The sequence below is a fragment of the Polypterus senegalus genome, chromosome 12 (assembly GCF_016835505.1).
Source record: "Polypterus senegalus isolate Bchr_013 chromosome 12, ASM1683550v1, whole genome shotgun sequence".
Classification (NCBI taxonomy): Eukaryota; Metazoa; Chordata; class Cladistia; order Polypteriformes; family Polypteridae; genus Polypterus; species Polypterus senegalus.
In genome coordinates this window covers 44,917,308-44,938,677 of record NC_053165.1, presented here as the reverse complement: position 1 = coordinate 44,938,677, position 21,370 = coordinate 44,917,308, and the positions used below count along the sequence as shown (strand labels likewise).

Below are 21,370 nucleotides of genomic sequence, written 5' to 3'. Positions count from 1 at the left end.
CTTCCATCAGAACAATAATCCTAATCACAAAACAAAGAAAACACAGGAGTGGCTTAGGGACAATTCTGGGACTGTCCTTGAGTGGCCCAGCCAGAGCAAAAACTTGAACTAAATGAAACATCTCTGGAGAGTCCTACAAGTCGCTGTCCTTCAATGGTCTCCATCCAACCTGGGCAGTGCTTAAGAAGATCTACAGAGAAGACTGAGTGCTCATCTTTCGAAATCCATGAGTGTGAAGCTTGTCTTGTCATACCCAATAAGACTCCATGTGTAATCACTGCTAAAAGGGTTTCAATGAAGTACTGAGAAGAGGGGTTGAATACCTGAGTCAATGTGAAATTTCAGTTTTTTTATTGTTGATAAATTTGGAAAATTTTTTTAAATCCTCTTTTCACTTAGTCATTCTGGGGTTTTGAGTGTTAGGAGAAAATTAACTTTGTAGCAGTGCTGTGGATTAATGGACTCCATTTGTCAGCAGTATTGTCATAACTGGACAGGTGCAAGGGCTGCCGGAGGCAAGAAGGGCCAGTGAGAACTTTAAAAGGGAGCCGGCTAAGCCACTGAGGAACCCCATCGTTTTGTGTTTGTATTCGTCCATTTGTCTTGTCTTCAATACCATCTGTGGAATATCATTTCTATCCTGGATCATCAAATCTGTAAGGATGTATGGACTGTCATGTGAGTAGTGTGGATTGGGCATCGCACTTCATCGGAGGGAGCACTCCCCCAGATCTATTCACCCCTCACCGCATCAGGACAACCAGTAGGATTGTTTAATACATTACTTACAGAAAGCTGTTCCCGGGATTGTCATCTTTTCCTCCATTGCACTTCATCTGCTACTGTTCCATTTGGACTGTTTATGGACTGGGTCAATAGTGTATTGTTAGATGTTAATTGTTGTGTTAGCATTTAATGGGTGGAGTGGTGGCTCTGAGGCTAAGGATCTGCACTGGTATCCTGAAGGTTGCCGCTGAATCCCCGTCACTGCCAAAAGTGATCCTACTCTGCTGGGCCCTTGAGAAAGGCCCTTAACCTTAAATTGCTTCAGGGGTGCTGTACAATGGCTGACCCTGCACTCTGACCCCAAGGGGTATGTGAAAACTAACAAATTCGTAATACAATAAATTGTATTAGGTAAAATAAACAAACAAAAAAAAAATATTGTCGTGAGGAAAAGGGAGCATTAGCTGTTTATTTGTTGTTTATGTTTTTGCTTCATTAATCATACTGGATAGTTATTTATTTGATTGGCTGTCAAGTCGTGTCTCTGTGTGTGAGTGGTGAGAGTCGGGTCAAGACGTCCCTGGAATCCTCACCAAAAAAATGAACAAATCACCGTCCCTTCAACAGTGTAAATCTGAGAGGCACCCAACCACTACAACTGAAATTATTTTAACAGAAGGCTTAAACATAACAAAAAGTGAAAAAGGTGAAGGGTCTGAATACTTTCTAAAAAGTAACAGAGAAATTTATAGAATGCCAAGGTCTTAATGAAGTGATGTAATCAGTTTAAACTTCCTGCTAAATTAATTTGGGTCAAATTAACGGTTGGTTTGTGAATTTTTACATGTTTCCATTGACACTCATTTTGGCTCCTTTTCTAACTGACTTTTGATTTTTGTTTAATGCTTTCCGGTTTGCTTAACAGATTGATTTTTCCTCTCTGGTAATGACCTCTGCACATATTTTTGACTTCATCTCTTGACCTCTTTAATTATAGTTTTTCCAACGACAGTCAGGAGGTTTCAGCACATGACATCCCATGCCGTGGTAAAAAGGTAACTATTGCACAATTTCTAGTTGTCCAAGATTCTGGATAAACAGCAACTGAACTTTTCGCTATGTTAGTACTGTGTTTGATTTTAGGACTATTTTCACAGTTCTTACAACTTCTTTCTGGTTAGCATTTTTTTCACAGTCTCCACTTAGGTGTTTCTTTTGGACATCTAAATCTGTGTTTCACTGTTCTGTCTCTGCCTCCTTCCATCCCTGGCAGAGCACTTCTGCCCAGTCCCCATTAAAGCCACGCTATGCTCATGCCTTTGACAACCAGTTATTGCTTTGTTGTTTTGGGGTAAAAGGAAATAGCCTCCAGAAACTGGTTCAAATAAGGCAAAAATAAAGTTCATTTGCTGAAGCCTTTTTCAGGAGCAGACAGAAAGCAAACACCGATGTCGCCGTCACCACGTTCATTCCCCTTTCCTGTCTTTTTGATTCTCTTTCAGCATATGTCTTCACGCAGTGACGCAGTGAAATATTAGATGTATCAAAGTCCATGTGGAGCAACCAAGCAGAGGGATATATTTAAGCCCACCCTTTCCCTTGATCTTCTCCAGATGAGCTGAAACAGAAAAAGGAAGCACATTAACAACAAACAGGTAAGCCCTCTCTCCGTCTCCTGTAGATTCTGTTTGCCATCTCTTGCTTGACTAACAGCGTTTCTCTAATGAAGATTTCAAAGCTGACTCTTCTTCTGCTCCAACCGCACAGATTTTTTTTAGTCCTTCAACACATCACAGCTCAAAATTCAATATAGGAGGCTAAAAGGCAAATAGAGGGACTGAAGCAGAAGGAGTACAGGGGAGTAGACTCATGCTTAACTGGCAAACCCTGGTGTTACAACCTCAAAGAGTATTATGTTTGGACCTTCAGCAACATTCACATCTGGTGATAATCCATCCATCATTTCTATCAACCCAATTTCTTCCGTGCTAAACCCTACCTTGCTAGCCCATAGTTACAAGATAGCACCATCGCTTTAATACTTTAGGAGGCTACTTATTGCAGATTTCAGTTGTGCACCCAGTCAAAAGGAATGTTTTACTTCTGCTTACTGGGGAATTAAAATGACTGACATAAGTGCAGTTAAAGCAGATGACAACCTTGTATACACTTCAATAAGAAAGGCATCAAACATGGACAAGTTCCTAAAATGCCTAATAGCATCACCTACTCCAAACTCCTCCAATTCCAAAGAGATGGGTCAGATTTTTCAGAGGGTATTGTTGTACATACTGTACAGTAGGTCTTGGTGTCAGGGAGGATCTCTTGGAAAGTCCTTGTTCTAAAATGCTCTGTATTTTCTGGGATGTAGTCATCTAGTGCAAATTCATAATTTAAGACATGGAAATTGGATTTTCCAGACACACACACACAGAGTCAAACATACAGACCCACGCTAAAATCAACCTTTCTAGATGTTTTGAACATCATAGAATCAGAATATGAACTTAACTCGATAGTGAATTTTCAATCTCATCACTACACTTCCATTTTACATGGAAGTCAAAATGAAGTTGAAGGGTTGGGGTTCCAAAGGAAACTGTGTTTAATGTCCAGCAATTGAAAATGTTAATACAAGAGTGGACAGGTCTTCTGGCTTGGTTCACCAGTCTTCCTGGATTCAGGTTGAGCAAGTACTGTGTTTCATGGTTATGGAACTCCATTTCCCTCTGAAGGAGGTTCCAAAATTAACTGGCCACATGGCGGTTTATATTATGGATGAAGTGGAAGAGACATGGCTTGCGGAGACAGGCCTGGACTAAGACCAGTGTTCTTACAGCTGGTTTTCTTATAGATAGATAGATAGATAGATAGATAGATAGATAGATAGATAGATAGATAGATAGATAGATAGATAGATAGATAGATAGATAGATAGATAGATAATGAATGGCTCTATATTAGATAGATAGATAGATAGATAGATAGATAGATAGATAGATAGATAGATAGATATGAAAGACACTATATGATAGATAGATAGATAGATAGATAGATAGATAGATAGATAGATAGATAGATAGATAGATAGATAGATAGATAGATAGATATGAAAGACACTATATGCTAGATAGATAGATAGATAGATAGATAGATAGATAGATAGATAGATAGATAGATAGATAGATAGATAATGAATGGCTCTATATTAGATAGATAGATAGATAGATAGATAGATAGATAGATAGATAGATAGATAGATAGATAGATAGATAGATAGATAGATAGACTTTTGTAATATTTGCTGGCAGACCACTGGGCTTAGTTGGAATGATGCGGAGAATTTTATTAAACCTGTGGTTGATGGCACGTTATTCTTTTCAAGACCAAGTACATCACAGTCCCAACATTCCTTCTGCCAGTCCCTATTAATGATGTGTCTACCAAGTCCACATCCAGTCTAATCTTTGGCTGTAAATACCAAAGGAAAAAAATGAAAAGTAAGTAGGATCATGTTAATGGCAGGAATATTGCATTTACCAATAACAATAATCAACAGGATTTTTTTTTCTAACGGTACTGCAGTTTGAATGTGTTAAAACAGTGCAATGCTGTTTCAGATATTATTGGTGTAAATCCATATATAAATACAGTAAGCTGAATTAGATTAAGTCTATTTTTTTAAGCAAATACAAGAAAGCTAATACTCTAAACTCATTACAGCCAAAAGCTGCCATCAGTAAGGTAATTATAGAAGAGCTGTAAGCTGAACATTCATCATATTAAAAACAGAAACCTCAGCTCTACGATGACCTAACCTCACCTTCAATGATCTGCTGGATTTCAGTGGCCCTACAATAAAAAGACATTTGGGATCAAGAATAAATTAAGGAAGATGAATTATATTAATTCCAGGACTGAAAGGTAGAACCTGCGAGGATAAGTATATGGTAAGAAAGCCAATTTGGCTTCTGAAGAAGATTTACTGTGGAGTGCTAATTGAGGTGTGTGTGTGTTTTGTTATTTCTTTTTTTTTTAATTCTAAAGAGAATGAATGAGATGACCCCCTAGGCACCCTTTATTTTCTAAATAAAAAGCCCTGCAGAAAAATGAAAGGAGAATTGCAACAGCAGTGGCAGTGTAAGGTATGTTAGATTTATACCATTATCGCAAGCTGCTAATCAGAAAGTGAAGCCCCGTAGGGTTCAAATTCCAAAATGACATTTGTTGTCACTTTCTTTTTTTTCTCCATGGCTGATTACAGGAACACCTAAAATAAACAAAAAAGGAACAACAGAGTACCTGAGACAAGTTGTGATCTAAACCGTCACATTTTACACCAAACAAAGCTTAATCTGTTTCATGATCATGGGGGGCAACATAAAGCAAAGGACACAGTTAGTAAGAGGTAAGGCTTAGAGAAAAATCTGGAAAAAGAGAATCAGAAGTCAAGAACAAGATATCTGAATTTGAAAGGTTAACTTAAAGGTGATGAGCATTCATCCAGGATAAAATGGCAGAGAGGCAACTGGAGGCCTAGACTAAAATGTGTGGATTATAAGAAGGAAATGAGAGGAAGATCTGTGCATCATCAGTGTAGCAATATAAGGAACGAATGTAGAGAGAAAAGAGCAGCAAACCCAATACTGACCCTTGAGGTACACCTGTGGAGACATTCTGTGGAGTTCGACCAGAAGACACAAAAGCATTGGTCAGAAAAATAGGAGCTGAACTAGTCCAAAGTAGAACCACTGACTCCAAATTTACGGAAGAAAGAAATCAGCAGGGAGTGGCTGATGGTATCCAAAGCTGACGAAAGGTCAAGACAGATAAAGATGGAGAAGATGAAGCAACTCGAGCAGATCTAAGAGTGTTTGGACCAAGTGCAATGGAGACTGAAATCCAAGCTGAACAGGATCAAGTAGACTGTTGTCAAAGAGAAAAGAGGAGAGTGGATTGTAATAATTTATTTATTTTTAAACATTTTATTAATTTTATTAAAATCAAATAACATTCCATACAAGCAAGTCAAGTTTATCAAAACTAGGTTCGAAACAAATCAGCTCCTACCCATTAGAATTAGAGCTAAGCCGAGCTCAAAACTTTAATAGTAGGAAAAATGTGTAAATAAATAAATGAATCAAAATACATAGAATAAAAAAGAAGGGAGAGAATCCGCTTCTTTAGTTTAAATGCCTATTCTGTAATGTTATTGATTAGATCCTACGAGGTTTTAAAAAAGTTTTGCACAGATCCTCTAAGTGAGAATGAGATTTTTTTCAATTTCAGAAAATATATAACATGGGTTACCCACTGACTTAACAGAGGTAAGTTAGGATTCTTCAAGTTGAGCAAATAAGTCTACGTGCCTATAGTGTAATAATGGCAATCACAGTTTGTTTGTCCTTCTCCACTTTAAGCCCCTCTGTGAGCCCACCAAACACAGCTGTTAATGTTGTGAACTTTGCCCGGACACAGACAGGCGGACATGTTGTTTGAAACCACCACACGTTTATTTACATTATATACAATAATACTTATGGTCACACAGACCCAGTCACGTGCTCACACAAACCCCAAACACAGTCCTGGCCACAATGCCTTGTCTTCGGGCCGCCTCCACAGCTCCTCTTGCCTCGTCCTCCTTCCACCCGACTCTAGCCTCGAATGAATGGAGACGGCCCCTTTTATAGAGGACCCGGATGAGCCCCAGGTGTTCCCGGCAATCTTCTTCTGGCCACGCCCCAGTGTGGCAGAAGTGCCGGCTGTCCTCCCGGCTGCTCTCCGGGCGCCGTCATAAGTCTTCCCCCCAGCACTTCCTGGTGTGGCGGAAGTGCTGGGGTAACAGGTCCCCAAGGCACTGGGGTGCCTCCTGGCGGTGACCACGGGCCCCTACAGGGAAAGGCTTCCATGCCCTTGACCCGTGGCCCCCAAAGCAACCCGGAAGGCAAACCCCACGTGATCCAGGCAGGGCTCTGACCCTCTTCCAGTCCCTCCTGGCGTCCCGGCCGGGTCATGGCCCCTGGCATCCCTGACAATGTTTTAGGAGGGATTGTGACACCAAGGCTGTCTGAAAGGCATTCAAAGATTTTGGTCCAGAATGATGTTAACTTGGTGCAGGCCCAAAACATGTGGCCCAGTGAGGATGGAACTTGACTGCAATGTTAACAGGTTGGAATTTGCCCTGGAAACGTTTTGGAGAGTTTTTGGCGAGACATTTGTGCTCGATATATAATTTTGAGTTGAATAATTGTATGCTTTACACATATGGAGCTTGAGTGAATTCTGTGCATGGCTGCCTTCCACTCCTTTTCTGAGATATTGAGTGAGAGATCTTTTTCCCACTGTACTCTTAGATCTTTGAAAGGGAGGGACTGTAAAATGTTTTTATATATTACGGAGATGAGTCCTCAAGACTGAGCTATATTTTTTCCAGAATAGAGGAAGGTGGGAGGTGAGGGAAATTGGGAAGGTTCTGTTTAACACAATTTCTAATTTGGAGGTAGGGAAAGAAATATGTTGCTGGAAAGTTAAATTTGGAGTGTAACTGTTCTTAGGATGCAAAGACATTGTCTATGTACAGATCTCAAAGTGATTTAATCCCAAATGTTTTCCAGACATTAAAAACTGCGTACGTTTGAGAGGGTGGGAAAAAGTGATTCTCATGCAGAGGTGCCTCAGATAAAAGATTCTCCATCTTAAAATGCTTTCTACATTGGTTCCATATTCTGAGCGAGTGAAGCACAGTTGGGTTGTTAGTATTTTGGCGATGACTTGTACTTAATAGGGTAATAATTTAAATCAGTGATCAGTCGGCCTTCTGTCCAGGTTTGTTTCTGCTTTGTGCTCAATGTTGTCAGGGTAAGTTTTGAGTCTTAAACTCTATAACTGAATTAGGCAGACTAGATTACTGTATAGTAAAAATAATAATAATAATAGTGGCATTCTGCCATTATTACTTTCTGTTTTATGCCCAGTACTGCAAACTTAGGCTCAAGCTCTCAAAAATCCTAAAAACTGATTAAGCTAATGGATAGATGGGTAATAATATTAACAGCAAATAATAGTAATGTTGGTGACGATGAACATAACTGTCCTCATATGTGATGGCTGTCATCAATTCATGTTTGTTTCCTTCCTACTTAGTCTCCAGTGTTGCCAGGTTGGTCTTCAGCTCCTAAGCCCTAAAATTAGATTAAACTGATTCAGAAAAAGGGATAATGAATCATAGCAGTAATAACCACCGTCATTATCAACATTCTGTCAGTTTCTTTCCTTTATTTACCCTTAGTGGCCATTAATGTTATAACTGAACTCAAGCCGAACAGAGGATTCACCTTCCAACTTTGTTTCACCTTCTTTGGTCTCCATTGGTGTAAGTGGGGGGCTGAAGGACACGTCTATAATGAGGATGTCCAGCTCTCTGTTTGCCTTAGCAGTGTGATGACATTGAGGAACCAGTATGGCGCATTCAGTGACAAATGGCACAATTAAGGAAGCTGACATCTCAGGCAAAATGTTTAAAGTTGTGGAGCTCTCACAGAAAGAAACAGGAGCCGTTTAAGCAGATTGCTGTGTGTCGAGCTCCATCTTCTCAAACATTAATACACAGTTTTATACATCATGATGCTCCGGGGTCAAAAGCTGATATGAAGGTAACCCGACAAATGCACCGTTGTGACGAGCTGGATGAAAGCAATCACTTCAGTGTGCTGAAGGTTTAGAGTTTAAAATTACAGTCCTGTCTTCCTCATTCTTTCACACTCGCTCTCTTCCTTGTTGCCCTGCTAATGACTGCTAACTGTGCTTATGCTGTGAGCCACCCACTCATCTAATTTCCTGACTTGATCACTCACTGAAAGCCTCAGGTTGCGGCTGTTCTACCAGCAGTGGCCTAAAGCGGCCATGTCCACTGTGCACGCAGTCCATCTCAGTAAACGCTCGCAGTCTGTCAAACCAGACTAAAAGTTGCTGATTTACCTGAACACTGGAAAAACTGGAAACATGAAAGCTGGGACTCTAAGTGCTCTAAGATGGCCACACTACCCACAGCAGCGCCCTGCTTCCCCAGGAAAGTTTGATGTACTGCCATATTCAGTCCACCCCACTCTTAAAAATTCTTAAAAATGTCTGAGTGACACTAAACTTTAATGAAAGTGTTACAGTGGGGCAGCACAGCATACGTCAGAGTCTTGGATTCACATCTCCAGAGTCACTCAGTGTGGTTCGATTGTTTGTCAGCAGAAGTTTTTCTTGGGGATCCTCTGCTCCTGCTTTACACTTAATGCTGCTCTGTCTTAGTGAGAGTATATTTAAACGAAGAGGTTTTTAATATGGATGAATGGACTCTGAATTATGCTGCATGACATATTTGATACGCTTTTGTCTATCTCACTGTTCACGAGCAGAGACAGGCTGTACTGAGGATTCACAATTCAGCTGCAGTTTCTCGTTTTCAATCCTGAATGTCATCTACAGGTTCCTATTCACCGCGCAGCCAATAATCATTTAGTATGACCTCTCAGTTTGTAAAATTCTGTGGCGATTGGCCCAAGAACTTTTGCCCTGCCCTGGAAAAGAGTTGCTGCTTTAGCCAACTCCAGAGGAATGTCCGACTCGTAGCGTTTCTGCAAAATTGTCTCCAGTTAATCGTTACGAGAGACTTCTCAAACAAATTCTCATCTGCTACAAGATTCATTGCATCATTTTTATTCCATTCCATGAATGTCTCTGAAACTTAGTTAGTGTGCGCCATTAAGAAGTGGGTATTATGCCCTTGTAATACGGCTTCAGTATTAAGTAAAAGTTATGTCATCGAAATTGTTAAGCAACCTTACCTCATGTTATTTCATATTCATTCATTATATGTTGCTCAGATAGTTGTAGTTTTAAATGGATCGTTATTTGTAATGTTTACGCTTTAACACCGCAGTTCATGAATAGTATAGCGACTCTCGTAATGTTGTCTAAACTGTGTCAGTGCTTTCAAGCCCGTTTAATGACAGAGCTATGAGCATAACGTTTTAAGCACTAATCGCATTTTATATCCGTTACAATATCATAGTGTTCATTACAGTTTGTTCTTTATATTATTATCATACAGTATTTAATCCAGTCAAGTTCGTAATTATTATTTGCATTTATTAGAGTAGTTCTAAATGAATATTTCCTTTTTAACTCTGTTTTGTTAAAGGAAGCCACACACACACAAACACATTCATATCATTTCTATAATCATCACTATCTAACCCTGGGTTAAGCAAATTTTGAAGATATGAGTGGCATGGATTTGAATTTTAATAAATAATTATTCTCCTCTTTCTGACTATCTTTACCGGACAACTTGTGACGATTGCACTTGCTATGAAGAACTTCATCTAAAGAATCAATGAGGTCACAAGTTAAGTCTAATTATTCAATTCCTCCGTAACACACAGGTCATAATGTCCTCACGGGTCTGTCATGCTTACAGTAAAGTTCTGACTCGTGCCACTCTTTTGCAGTGAGAATTACTGGGATTCTGCGGTGGGCTGGCACCCTGCCTGGGGTTTGTGTCCTGCCTTGTGCCCTGTATTGGCTGGGATTGGCTCCAGCAGACAACTCCTCCCCACCCCGTGTGACCCTGTGTTCGGATTCAGCGGGTTAGAAAATGGATGGATATATCATAGATGCATATTTTATTATACCTACTTAACTTTTATCGACATTTATCTAGCCCCGAGGTGGGCTGCCGCCCTGCCCGGGGTTTGTTTCCTGCCTTGCCCTGTGTTGGCTGGGATTGGCTCCAGCAGACCCCCGTGACCCTGTAGTTAAGATATAGCAGGTTGGATAATGGATGGATGGATGGATTACTGGGATTCGTTTGACCCCTCCATAGTTAAAATGCACGTTATTTTGTGTTATGGATTATCCAGCCATCAATTTTCTGATAAAACATACTGTAAAACAAAAACTAACCTCTGTGTGACATTAAACTTTGGGATTAATAAAGTATCTATCTATCTATCTATCTATCTATCTATCTATCTATCTATCTATCTATCTAAACAGACATACCAAGTGGTAGGCTCAGAATGATGAGAAGATAATGATTCTTCTTCTTCTTTTAGAATCACTCAGGCCATAAGCCTTCTGATTAAAACAGAAGAGCTGTAAATGTAATGTAAGCGCTCCCCCTAGTGGTCATATGTTGCGTTTAGCCTAAAGCGAATTCTTAAACTTTACTTTCAGACTTTTCTAATGCTAGGAAAAAAAAAGTTTCCATTACGTTTAATCACAATACAAATTTGAGTAGAGATGTAACACAAATTAAGGTAGTTGAATGACTTTATTTTTAAAAGATTTTAGTCCCTATGGAAGAGTAACAATAAAATGTAAAATAATTCAAGGTGCGATCGATCTTAGAGCAAATATTTTTGAAAAAAAAAAAAAACAAAATCGTAGAGTTTTTTTTTTTCTTTTTAAAGTCTGACTGATTAACTATACATGTCTTTATCTTTATAGGCATTATTGTTCATTGGGAGTCAGAGCCTCTTTCAGCAGCATGCCAGTTTACCACAGGGAATGCTAACATGCAGAGACAATAAAAATACCAATTAACAAAACAGCATACTTTTGGGGTGTAGGATGAATCAAAAAGTCTGAAATTAAAGCATAGGGTCACAAAAGTGGTGTGATTGCTTGTGTTTTCTTTCGGATAATGGACTTAACTATGGATTCTCTAGTGGAAGGCTTTTATTCTGCTAGTAAATTTTAAATGTCACTACAATTTAACTATTGGTGACAGAAAAGATGATCATACTTTGACCCAGTTGTCTCTCCTGGCTTTCCAAAGTGACTTCAAAGTCAATGGGAGACAATAGTATGGCCTGTGACAGAACCTGCTTCAAAACCTCCAAAATGTTGGACACTAGCCTAAGGCATAGAACATTGGAAGACTTCAATGAGACATGAGTGACGAGTTGTCTTGATCTGATGGACTTTAACTTGTCTTTGGTCAGTCAACAGTCAACAGACTGTTCAGCGAAATATACCTGTCAATCCCATTCACCTAATATCTCCAAAATAACACCAGGTCATGTTTTAATGTCTACCACAATACATTATTAATACTTTATTCCATGTGTCTATGTTTCTGTGTGGGAATGAAAATTGTAATGCCTTTAACATTTTTTCTTAACAAGTTTGCAACTGTACTGTTGTCGAAGACCAAAACTGCACACAGTACTCCAGAGATAGACAGGAGATTTACTCACCACCACTGACTTGTCCTTATCAATCAATCAATCAATCAACATTTATTTATATAGCACATATTCATACAAAAAAATGTAGCTCAAAATGCTTTACAAAATGAATAGAAAAATAGAAGACACAATAAAAAATAAACATAAGTCAACATTAATTAACATAGAATAAGAGTAAGGTCCGATGGCCAGGGTGGACAGAAAAACAAAAAACTCCAAAGGCTGGAGAAAAAAATAAAATCTGTAGGGGGAATCTCTCAAAAGATATAAATTATTAGCTGTGGTACCCATCTATGATGGCCTGAAATCTTACTAATCAACGCAGACCTCAGCATTAATGCTTGCAGAGCACCATGTAATGCATATGTCTCTGTTATGTGCCATTTGGTATGGGATTCATAAAAGCCGTGTTAATGTTTGTGATGCACCATTTACTGGAATGACAAATGCAATGCATTTTATTGCTAAAAATGTTTGTGATGTGCCATCTTTTGGAATAATTGAGACACAGCAATTAGATGGACACACAAACAGACACGTGAACAATTATCCTTTAATTAAGAGGTATTATTATCATTATTATAAGCCATTGGGGCTTTGTTTTTATTGTCACATTTTGAGCTCTGAGCTGCACGAGTGAAATTAATAAGCAATCCTTTTTACAAGCGCACTTTATTCTTGTAGTTCCAGAAATAAAGATTTGGAGTCTTTCTAAGACAGGAACAAGAAAAAAAATTCAATCTTCAATCAAAAATTGACTCCAATTCTGTCTTCTCAGATTTGATAACATTTGAAGGCGTCTTTTTTGGAGCTGCTGTCCTGGAGTGGGGAAGCGACGCTTTGCAGATTGGATCTGAAAAACAGAAGCACCCCAGCCAGGGAAAGGCAGTTTGCATTAGAGAAACAAGCCCGTCTAAAGATATTTATTACCAGGAGATATGAGATTTACGTGTTAAGACGGCTGACATGCAGCTGATCGCACATCTTTCAAGTTACATATTTGGAGGAAACTGTTTTCTTTGCAACTAAACAACCCCAGAAAGCAAAAGCATCATAATATATACAATATCCATCCATCCATCATCCAACCCGCTAACTACAGAGTCACGGGGGTCTGCTGGAGCCAATCTTAGCCAACACAGGGAGCAAGGCAGGAAACAAACCCCGGACAGGGCACCAGCCCACCACAGTATATATAAGTATATATCCATATATATGTGTGTATGTGTGTGTGTGTGCGCTGTATATATTCAGTGTGTGTATATATAAAGTGGATTCAGAAAATATTCAGACCCCTTCACTTTCTGAACATTTTGTTTTATATATTTAATTTTATTTGAATAAACTTTCCATTCTTGCCCATCACTCTACACCTAACCACCCATAATGACAAAGTGATAGGATGTTTTCAGGAAGGTTTGCACATTTCTTACAAAATCAAAAGCTGAAATCTCTCATTCATATCAGTGTGCAGTCCCTTCATTCAGTACTTTGTAGAAGCACATTTTGTCGTAATTACAGCTTTAAGCCACTGTGGGTAGTTTTTTACAAGCTTTGCACACTTGGATTTGGCCAGTTTATCTAATTCTTTCTGGCAGATCCTCTCAAGCGCCATTAGACTGAATAAGAAGGGTCTTTAAATTGCCATCTGCAGGCCCTCCACTCCGCTCTATGGGATTTAAGTCTGGGCTTTGCCAGTGCCACTCAAGAACAGTCAGAGATTTGTCCCAAAGTCGCTCCAGAATTGTCATGGCTGTATGCTTCGAGTCATTGTTCTCCTGAAAGGTGAGCTGTTGTTCCAGTCTGAGGTTGCATGCACTCTGGAGCAGGACCTTCAAGAACCTCCTTCCTGCCTCCTTTTCTTAATTCTGAGCAGTCTCACTGTCCCTACCACTAAGAAGCACCACCATATCAGGATGCTGCCGCCATGCTTCACCATAGGGATGTAATGAGCAGCTCCTGGTCTTCAGTAGACATAGTGACTGGTATTCAGTTCCCAGAGATTTGTTTTCCTCACCCTCTGAGAGTCCTTTAAATGCCATATGGCAAACACCAAGCAGGATGTAGCCGATCTACTATGAAGGCCTGATTGATGGAGTGCTGCTGAGATGGTCATCCTTCGGACAGGTTCTCCCATCTCAGCAAAGGACTTCTGAAGCTCAGTTAGAGTGATCATTGGGTTCTTGGTCACCTCCTTGATCAAGTTGCTTAATTTGGCCAGATGGCTAATTCTAGGAAGAGTGTTTGATTCTGAACATCTTGCATTCCACAATTGTTTTCTCATTATGGGTGATTGAGGGCAGATTGACTGGAAAAAAGGGCAAATGTATCTGTTGTGACAGTAGATGGCGCTATACCAGTGCTTAACCCAACATAGACAGACGCAGGAGGCACACAAGTGATTTTATTTTATCTTCACCTCATGGGAAACGCCTTCCTCATTTCCCACAGGCACAACAACCCACAATACTTTTCCCTTTTTTTCTTCTCTCTTTTCTTTCTCCTCCACTCCTCCTTGGCAAGCTTCTTCTCCCTCCTCCCGACTCTAGCTCCCGAGTACTGTCCGCTAGCCCGTCCAGAAGTGCTCCAGGTGCTTGTTGCCCCACTTCCAGCTGCCCTTCCGGGTGTGGCAGAAGAACTGCCCACACGGGATCAGGAACAGCTGCAGCACCCCTGGCGGCGCCTCCAAATCCCAACAGGGCTGTATCCAACTACATCTACCATGAAGCCCTGCGGGAGTCCGAGGTGCCGCTGCCACCCAGGGGGGCTGCAATCTAGCTTTCTGACGGAGGTAACACCCTGACCAGGCTTGCTCCCCCAATCCTTCCAGCGACGAGGTGTCCAGGCCTTGGAAGGATCCCGGCCATCTGTGACACTGTTTAAAATGAAATCTACAACTTATAAAAGTGTGAACGTGTGTAGATGCAGGTGATGGGTGTAACAGAACAAGATGCAGAGGACAGAAAGATATGGAAGAAGGGGGGAGTTTTGTTCCTGAAGATGTCTTTGAATGCTCCTTTATATAACCTGACAAGGAAGAACCCTGATCTTCCTTCTGACCTCCTGTGAATACCATGTGGACCTTCAGGAGATCATCTGGAATGATTTTTTTTTATTTTTTCTAAAATGGAATCAGAAAAAGTTCTGTATAGGATGTCAGTCCACTGCAGCACACACCTGCTGGCCCATTTTCACCAACCAAGGATGCAGAATGAACTGAAAGAAACCCACCAAAAGTAGTAGGAGAACATGTGAACACCACATAAGCAGTGACTGAGTTGGATTTAGAAGGCAGCGCCCTTCAGTTCTGAGGCAGCAGCCCTAACCACTGAGCCGCTGTGCTGCCCTGGACGGAGAGCTGTCGATATTAATAATGGTGTGATAATTGACGGAACACTGTTTGATATTTTGTGCTTTGAAAAGCAATCAAGCAAGACTGAGCAGCCAATCCTTAGAATGAACATGCAGTAAGAGCTGAAGGAACATATCATTCTGTTTAAGATTATTGACTCACTGTTTTTTTATTTTTTTTGATTTTCAACAGCATTTCTCTAGAAACTGATCGTTAGCAGACACATCCTGGTTTCGCCTTCAATCTGACCTTGGCAGCATGGAGCAGCTGTTGTTTTTCATCTTCCTTCTAGGCATCTCGGCAGGTTCTGCAGAAGGTGAGATGTAACACATTTGCGCTACATTAGGTCCACATATGCTACTTGCAGCCTCTTCTACTTGGAATAATAAACTCCTAATGGAAATCCGAATTTAAAAGGTCTTTAGAAATTCATTTAGAAAACTTAAAGGACCAATTACAAGGGGATAAAAACATAACATCTGAGAATCCATCCATCCAAGTGTGATGGTATATTTGATGGCGTATTCTCCTTCTTTGCTACACGCAGTGAAAGTAGTCTAAAACAAATGAGGACAACAAGGAGGATTTGGCCAATGAGAGTCCAGTTTTAATGGCCAGTTACACCCTGAAAGCCAGCATAAACATAAACAATTAGGAGGCCATTCAGTCCATCAAGCTGCTTTAGTTAGCTAATAGCTAAACTGTCTTAAAGTTGTCCCGCCAGCTGTTAGGTGGTCCTGCAATACAATACAAACACCCAAAAGAAGGTAGCAGCCTCCTTACGTTTAGTTAGACCCCCTTTGATTCCAGGGCCATGTTTAACACCACTGATCATATCCCAATATATCAACAACAGGGATCTTATAGCCAGTTTGGGAGCAGGTACTTTAACAAGTATCATATTTGATAAGATAATAGATTAATTGTGTCATCCTTTTTTCATCACCATCATTTTCAGTAAACAAAACACCACAAACATGAGAGCAGACATTCAATATCTATTCATCCAAACTTTTCTGAAATAAGAGTTATTACTTAAGGCAGTAACATGAATCAACCCTGACTTCCTACCTATTTTATAAAGGGCCTCTTATATCATGAAACATCAAAAGAAGATTAATGTTCCCTCACTGAGATATCAGTGTGAAAAGGATATTGGTTTATACAAAAGCTCCACCAGTTTTCTGAACCATTTTTGTGACATAAAACCAGAGCCTAATACATCAGCTTTCAGTGTAAAGTTGTATCGATCCTGGAAGGCACATCAGTCCATTACATGGCACCCTCATACTCTTTTATATTAGATTAATTAAATATTCAAACATTATCCCATATCATTTTATGAAACTTGTGTTCAGATTGTTTACATCTTTGTTGTTGGCTTTTTAATCTTTGGAATATCATGGGCTGAGTGGTGGCTCTGAGGCTGAGGATCTGAGCTGGCAATCCCTTAAAATGCAGACGTAATTCCACTTCATTGGGCCCTTCAGCAAGGCCCTTAACCTGCAATTGCTCCATCCTGGGTATGGCGTTAACCTGCCTTCAGCCCTGCAAGCACGTCCTCCAACTTGCAAAGAAAACTTTGGGGTTGGTGGTAGGGTTGGCACTCCAGTCACCATAAAAAACCTCACAGTGTTCAAGTGTGGGGCTGTCGTGTCACCTGTTGCACGGCAGCACTCGGGTCCTAATCTGGGATCCTGAGGTGGTCTGGCATGTGGTGGATGTGGCAATATGCTGTCTCTGTCTCTCTTGGTATATTAAAGCAATGCAGAATCAGCAAATAAAAGGTGTAACCATATAGCTGAAGAGCTTAGACCAAACATCATTGGGAACACAGAGATTCATAATCACAGATAGATGGGTAAGAAAGGCATTACATCATACATATTTCATAGCCATTTTACATATTAAAAAATACATTACAGTATATAATATAGGTAGGTGGTACTTATTTAGACAGACATGAAAGTTACTACATTATTTAGTATATACATTTTTCAAATTTGGATTCTACAGATATGACATTCATTTTATAAGATAGATAGATAGATAGATACAGTGCATTTGTAAAGTATTCACAGCACATCACCTTTTCCACATTTTGTTATGTTACAGGCTTATTCCAAAATGGATTAAATTATTTTTTTTCCTCAGAATTCTACACACAACACTCCATAATGACAACATGAAAAATGTTTACTTGAGGTTTTTGCAATTTTATTAAAAATAAAAAAAACGGAGAAATCACATGTACATAAGTATTCACAGCCTTTGTCATAAATCTCCAAACTAAGCTCAGGTGCATCCTGTTTCCCCTGATCATCCTTGAGATGTTTCTGCAGCTTAATTGGAGTCCACCTGTGGTAAATTCAGTTGATGTGACATGATTTGGAAAGGCACACACCTGTCTATAGAAGGTCCTACAGTTGACAGTTCATGTCAGAGCACAAACCAAGCATGAAGTCAAAGGAATTGTCAGTAGACCTCTGAGACAGGATTGACTCGAGGCACAAATATGGGGAAGGTTGCTGCTTTGAAGGTCCCAATGAGCACAGTGGCCTCCATCATCCGTAACTGGAAGAAGTTCGAAACCACCAGGATTCTTCCTAGAGCTGGCTGGCCATCTAAACTGAGCTATCGGGGGGAAAAGGGCTTTAGTCAGGGAGGTGACCAAGAACCCGATGGTCACTTTGTCAGAGCTCCAGAGGTCCTCTGTGGAGAGAGGAGAACCTTCCAGAAGGACAACCATCTCTGCAGCAATCCACCAAACAGGCATGTACGGTAGGGTGGCCAGACAGAAGCCACTCCTTAGTAAAAGACACATGGCAGCCCACCTGGAGTTTGCCAAAAGGCACCTGAAGGACTCTCAGACCATGAGAAACAAAATTCTCTGGTCTGATGAGACAAACATTGAACTCTTTGGTGTGAATGCCAGGGTCACGTTTGGAGGAAACCAGGCACCGCCATCACCAGGCCAATACCATCCCTACAGTGAAGCATGGTGGTGGCAGCATCATGTTGTGGGGATGTTTTTCAGCGGCAGGAACTGGGAGACTAGTCAGGATAAAGGGAAAGATGACTGCAGCAATGAACAGAGACATCCTGGATGAAAACCTGCTCCAGAGCGCTCTTGACCTCAGACTGGGGCGACGGTTCATCTTTCAGCAGGACAACGACCCTAAGCACACAGCCAAGATATCAAAGGAGTGGCTTCAGGACAACTCTGTGAATGTCCTTGAGTGGCCCAGCCAGAGCCCAGACTTGAATTCGATTGAACATCTCTGGAGAGATCTTAAAATGGCTGTGCACCGACGCTTCCCATCCAACCTGATGGAGCTTGAGAGGTGCTGCAAAGAGGAATGGGCGAAACTGGCCAAGGATAGGTGTGCCAAGCTTGTGGCATCATATTCAAAACGACTTGAGGCTGTAATTGCTGGCAAAGGTGCATCGACAAAGTATTGAGCAAAGGCTGTGAATACTTATGTACATGGGATTTCTCAGTTTTTTTTATTTTTAATAAATTTGCAAAAACCTCAAGTAAACTTCTTCACGTTGTCATTATGGGGTGTTGTGCGTAGAATTCTGAGGAAAAAAGATGAATTGAATCCATTTTGGAATAAGGCTGTAACATAACAAAATGTGGAAAAAGTGATGCGCTGTGAATACTTTATGGATGCACTGTAGATAGATAGATAGATAGATACACTATAGATACAATAGACATCCACTCCCTGAATAGTGACCAGGTGTAGGGCTCTTTGTTAGTATAAGTGTTATGTAGCATGTCCAGACACCACCCATAATATACCCAACATTTAAGGGTGAAATGTTTCTTTTTGGATGATAATGATTGGTGGATGACGCAGCAAACATGTCTTGACAAAAATGTCCACAGTGACAAACACATGCATTTTAATGTGCTGGAGAACCTTTATGTTGTTTTTCTAAGCACACACTAAATTTAATTCCTGCATTTTTCTCAACAGTGAGTGTTGGAGAGTGAAGCAGCAACCAATGAGCATCATGTGTTTTTCCTGTTGATTGATGGAATTGTGTTCCCATATTGGATGAGCACAAATCCTCTGCAGGATAAGATGGTGAAGACTGGAGCTGTATTAAAAAAAAAAAACTTGTAGATTCCGGGAACGTAAATAAAGAAAGTCATCCTCCACGGGGGACTGCTGGAGCTAATCCCAGCCAACACAGTGCGCAAGGCAGGAAACAAACCCCAGGCAGGGTGCCAGCCCACTGCAGGGTGCACACACACCCACACCAAGCACACACTAGGGACAATTTAGAATCGCCAATGCACTCAACCTGCATGTCTTTGGACTGTGGGAGGAAACTGGAGTACCCGGAAGAAACAGGGAGAACATGCAAACTCCACACAGGGATGACCCGGGAAGTGAACCCGGGTCTCCTAACTGCGAGGCAGCAGCGCTACCCACTGCGCCACCATGACGTCCTAAAGAAAGTCAGTATTCATTAATTTTTCCATCCATCAATTGACTACACTCACTTAATCTAATGAAACGTTCACACAAATCCAAGGTCTGTCCCTGAGGCACAAGGAAGAAGGCAGAACAGAATTCCTGTTTATCTCAGGACCATACCCACTCACTCCAATCTGGATGAGAAATCAAACCAGAACACCAGAGTGCCAAAAGAAAGGTTCGTACAATCAAGAAAAGAATGGGCAAACTGCTCCCAGACAGCTCCCAGGCTGGGACTCAAACCCTCTCCTACTTAGTTATCCTCTTCCTAAAATATTGGCTATAGGCACTAGGGTGTCAATATCCAAGAGTGGCCCATGCAAGTTCTTGCAACCAATAATTTCCAAGTAAGTGTGTTCTGCTCCAGGATGTAGATATCACAAGAAAAGAAAGCTAGTAATGTTAATGAAAGTAGTTGGAGACTCTTCATCCTAAGAAAGCTTGCTAGATGGTCTGAGAACAATAAACAAGATGAAAGAGAACCTGAATAAGACTAAACATTAACAAAACTCTTATACTGTATACAGTATGTGTAAGTGGAATTTGTTATTCTCTGTCTATGCAGATCTCTCCAGAAAGATCTTCACCTTTCCAACAACCTCCTCTTCTGCGTTTGTAAAACTCAAACCTAACATGGAAGGTGACCTTCAAAATGTGACAGTCTGTCTGAAATATGCCACAGATTTATCCCGTGAGAATTCCCTTTTTTCTCTGGCCACACCTACAAATCAAAATGCTTTTCTCATCTTTAACGTAAAGCCAGGGATTGTAAGACTGCATGTTGGATCAGCTGCTCATGCTGACTTTTGGGTACCACAAGCAAAAGAAGTTCTTCCACCCTGGACTCACATATGTGCAACATGGGAGTCAGGCAGTGGTCTGGGCCAGCTGTGGATCAATGGTATGGGGACTGTAAGAAAAGGAATCAGCAAGGGGTTCAAACTAAATGAAAAAATCAGCATTCTACTAGGCCAAGAGCAGGACTCCTTTGGTGGTGGATTTGATTCAAGCCAGTCATTTGTTGGCCAGATTTCTGATGTTCACATGTGGAATTATGTCTTGTCTCCTTGTGACATTATTGGTGTTTATAATAGCTTTAACTTCACCCCAGGAAATGTTTTGAATTGGAAAGAAATGCAATATGAATTGCATGGGTATGTTATTTTGGAAAGCGAAAGCAAGATGCAGTGCCAAAGTGGTTATTCATAACTATTTAATATAAGTGCAACACTGTGAGGTTTTTAACCCTACACCTTCTACATGTTCACTGTTGTAGCAACTCAAAAAGTCTACTGTTCACTTGCAAATCTTGAAATAAAACCCTCCTTTAACAAGCTGGCTGTATCTGATCTTCTCATTCATTTTTAGCTTCCTCGTGCTCATTTCCTGTCTAACAGTATCCCCTTCCTTTCCCCATAAAGTGTAAACTGTTGTCTCTTCATGAAGCTACTTTCTGATATGGAGGTTCTGTTAAGGTGTCTATGGATTTAAAGGACGGGTCAGGGTCATGTGGAGAAGTCAGCCATAAAAGGAGCCCATGTAGATTGTGGAAG

At 40.6% G+C, this 21,370-nt stretch overlaps 1 protein-coding gene across 1 annotated transcript; it reads left to right on the top strand.

Moving 5' to 3' along the window:
* The first annotated feature begins 2,281 nt into the window (after positions 1 to 2,281).
* Positions 2,282 to 21,153, top strand: LOC120540645 (serum amyloid P-component-like). Its single transcript, XM_039771577.1, has 3 exons — positions 2,282 to 2,381; positions 15,517 to 15,640; positions 20,383 to 21,153. The coding sequence occupies exons 2-3, from the start codon at positions 15,583 to 15,585 to the stop codon at positions 21,024 to 21,026; spliced, it is 702 nt and encodes a 233-aa protein (XP_039627511.1). The 5' UTR covers positions 2,282 to 2,381; positions 15,517 to 15,582; the 3' UTR covers positions 21,027 to 21,153.
* Positions 21,154 to 21,370: the final 217 nt, after the last annotated feature.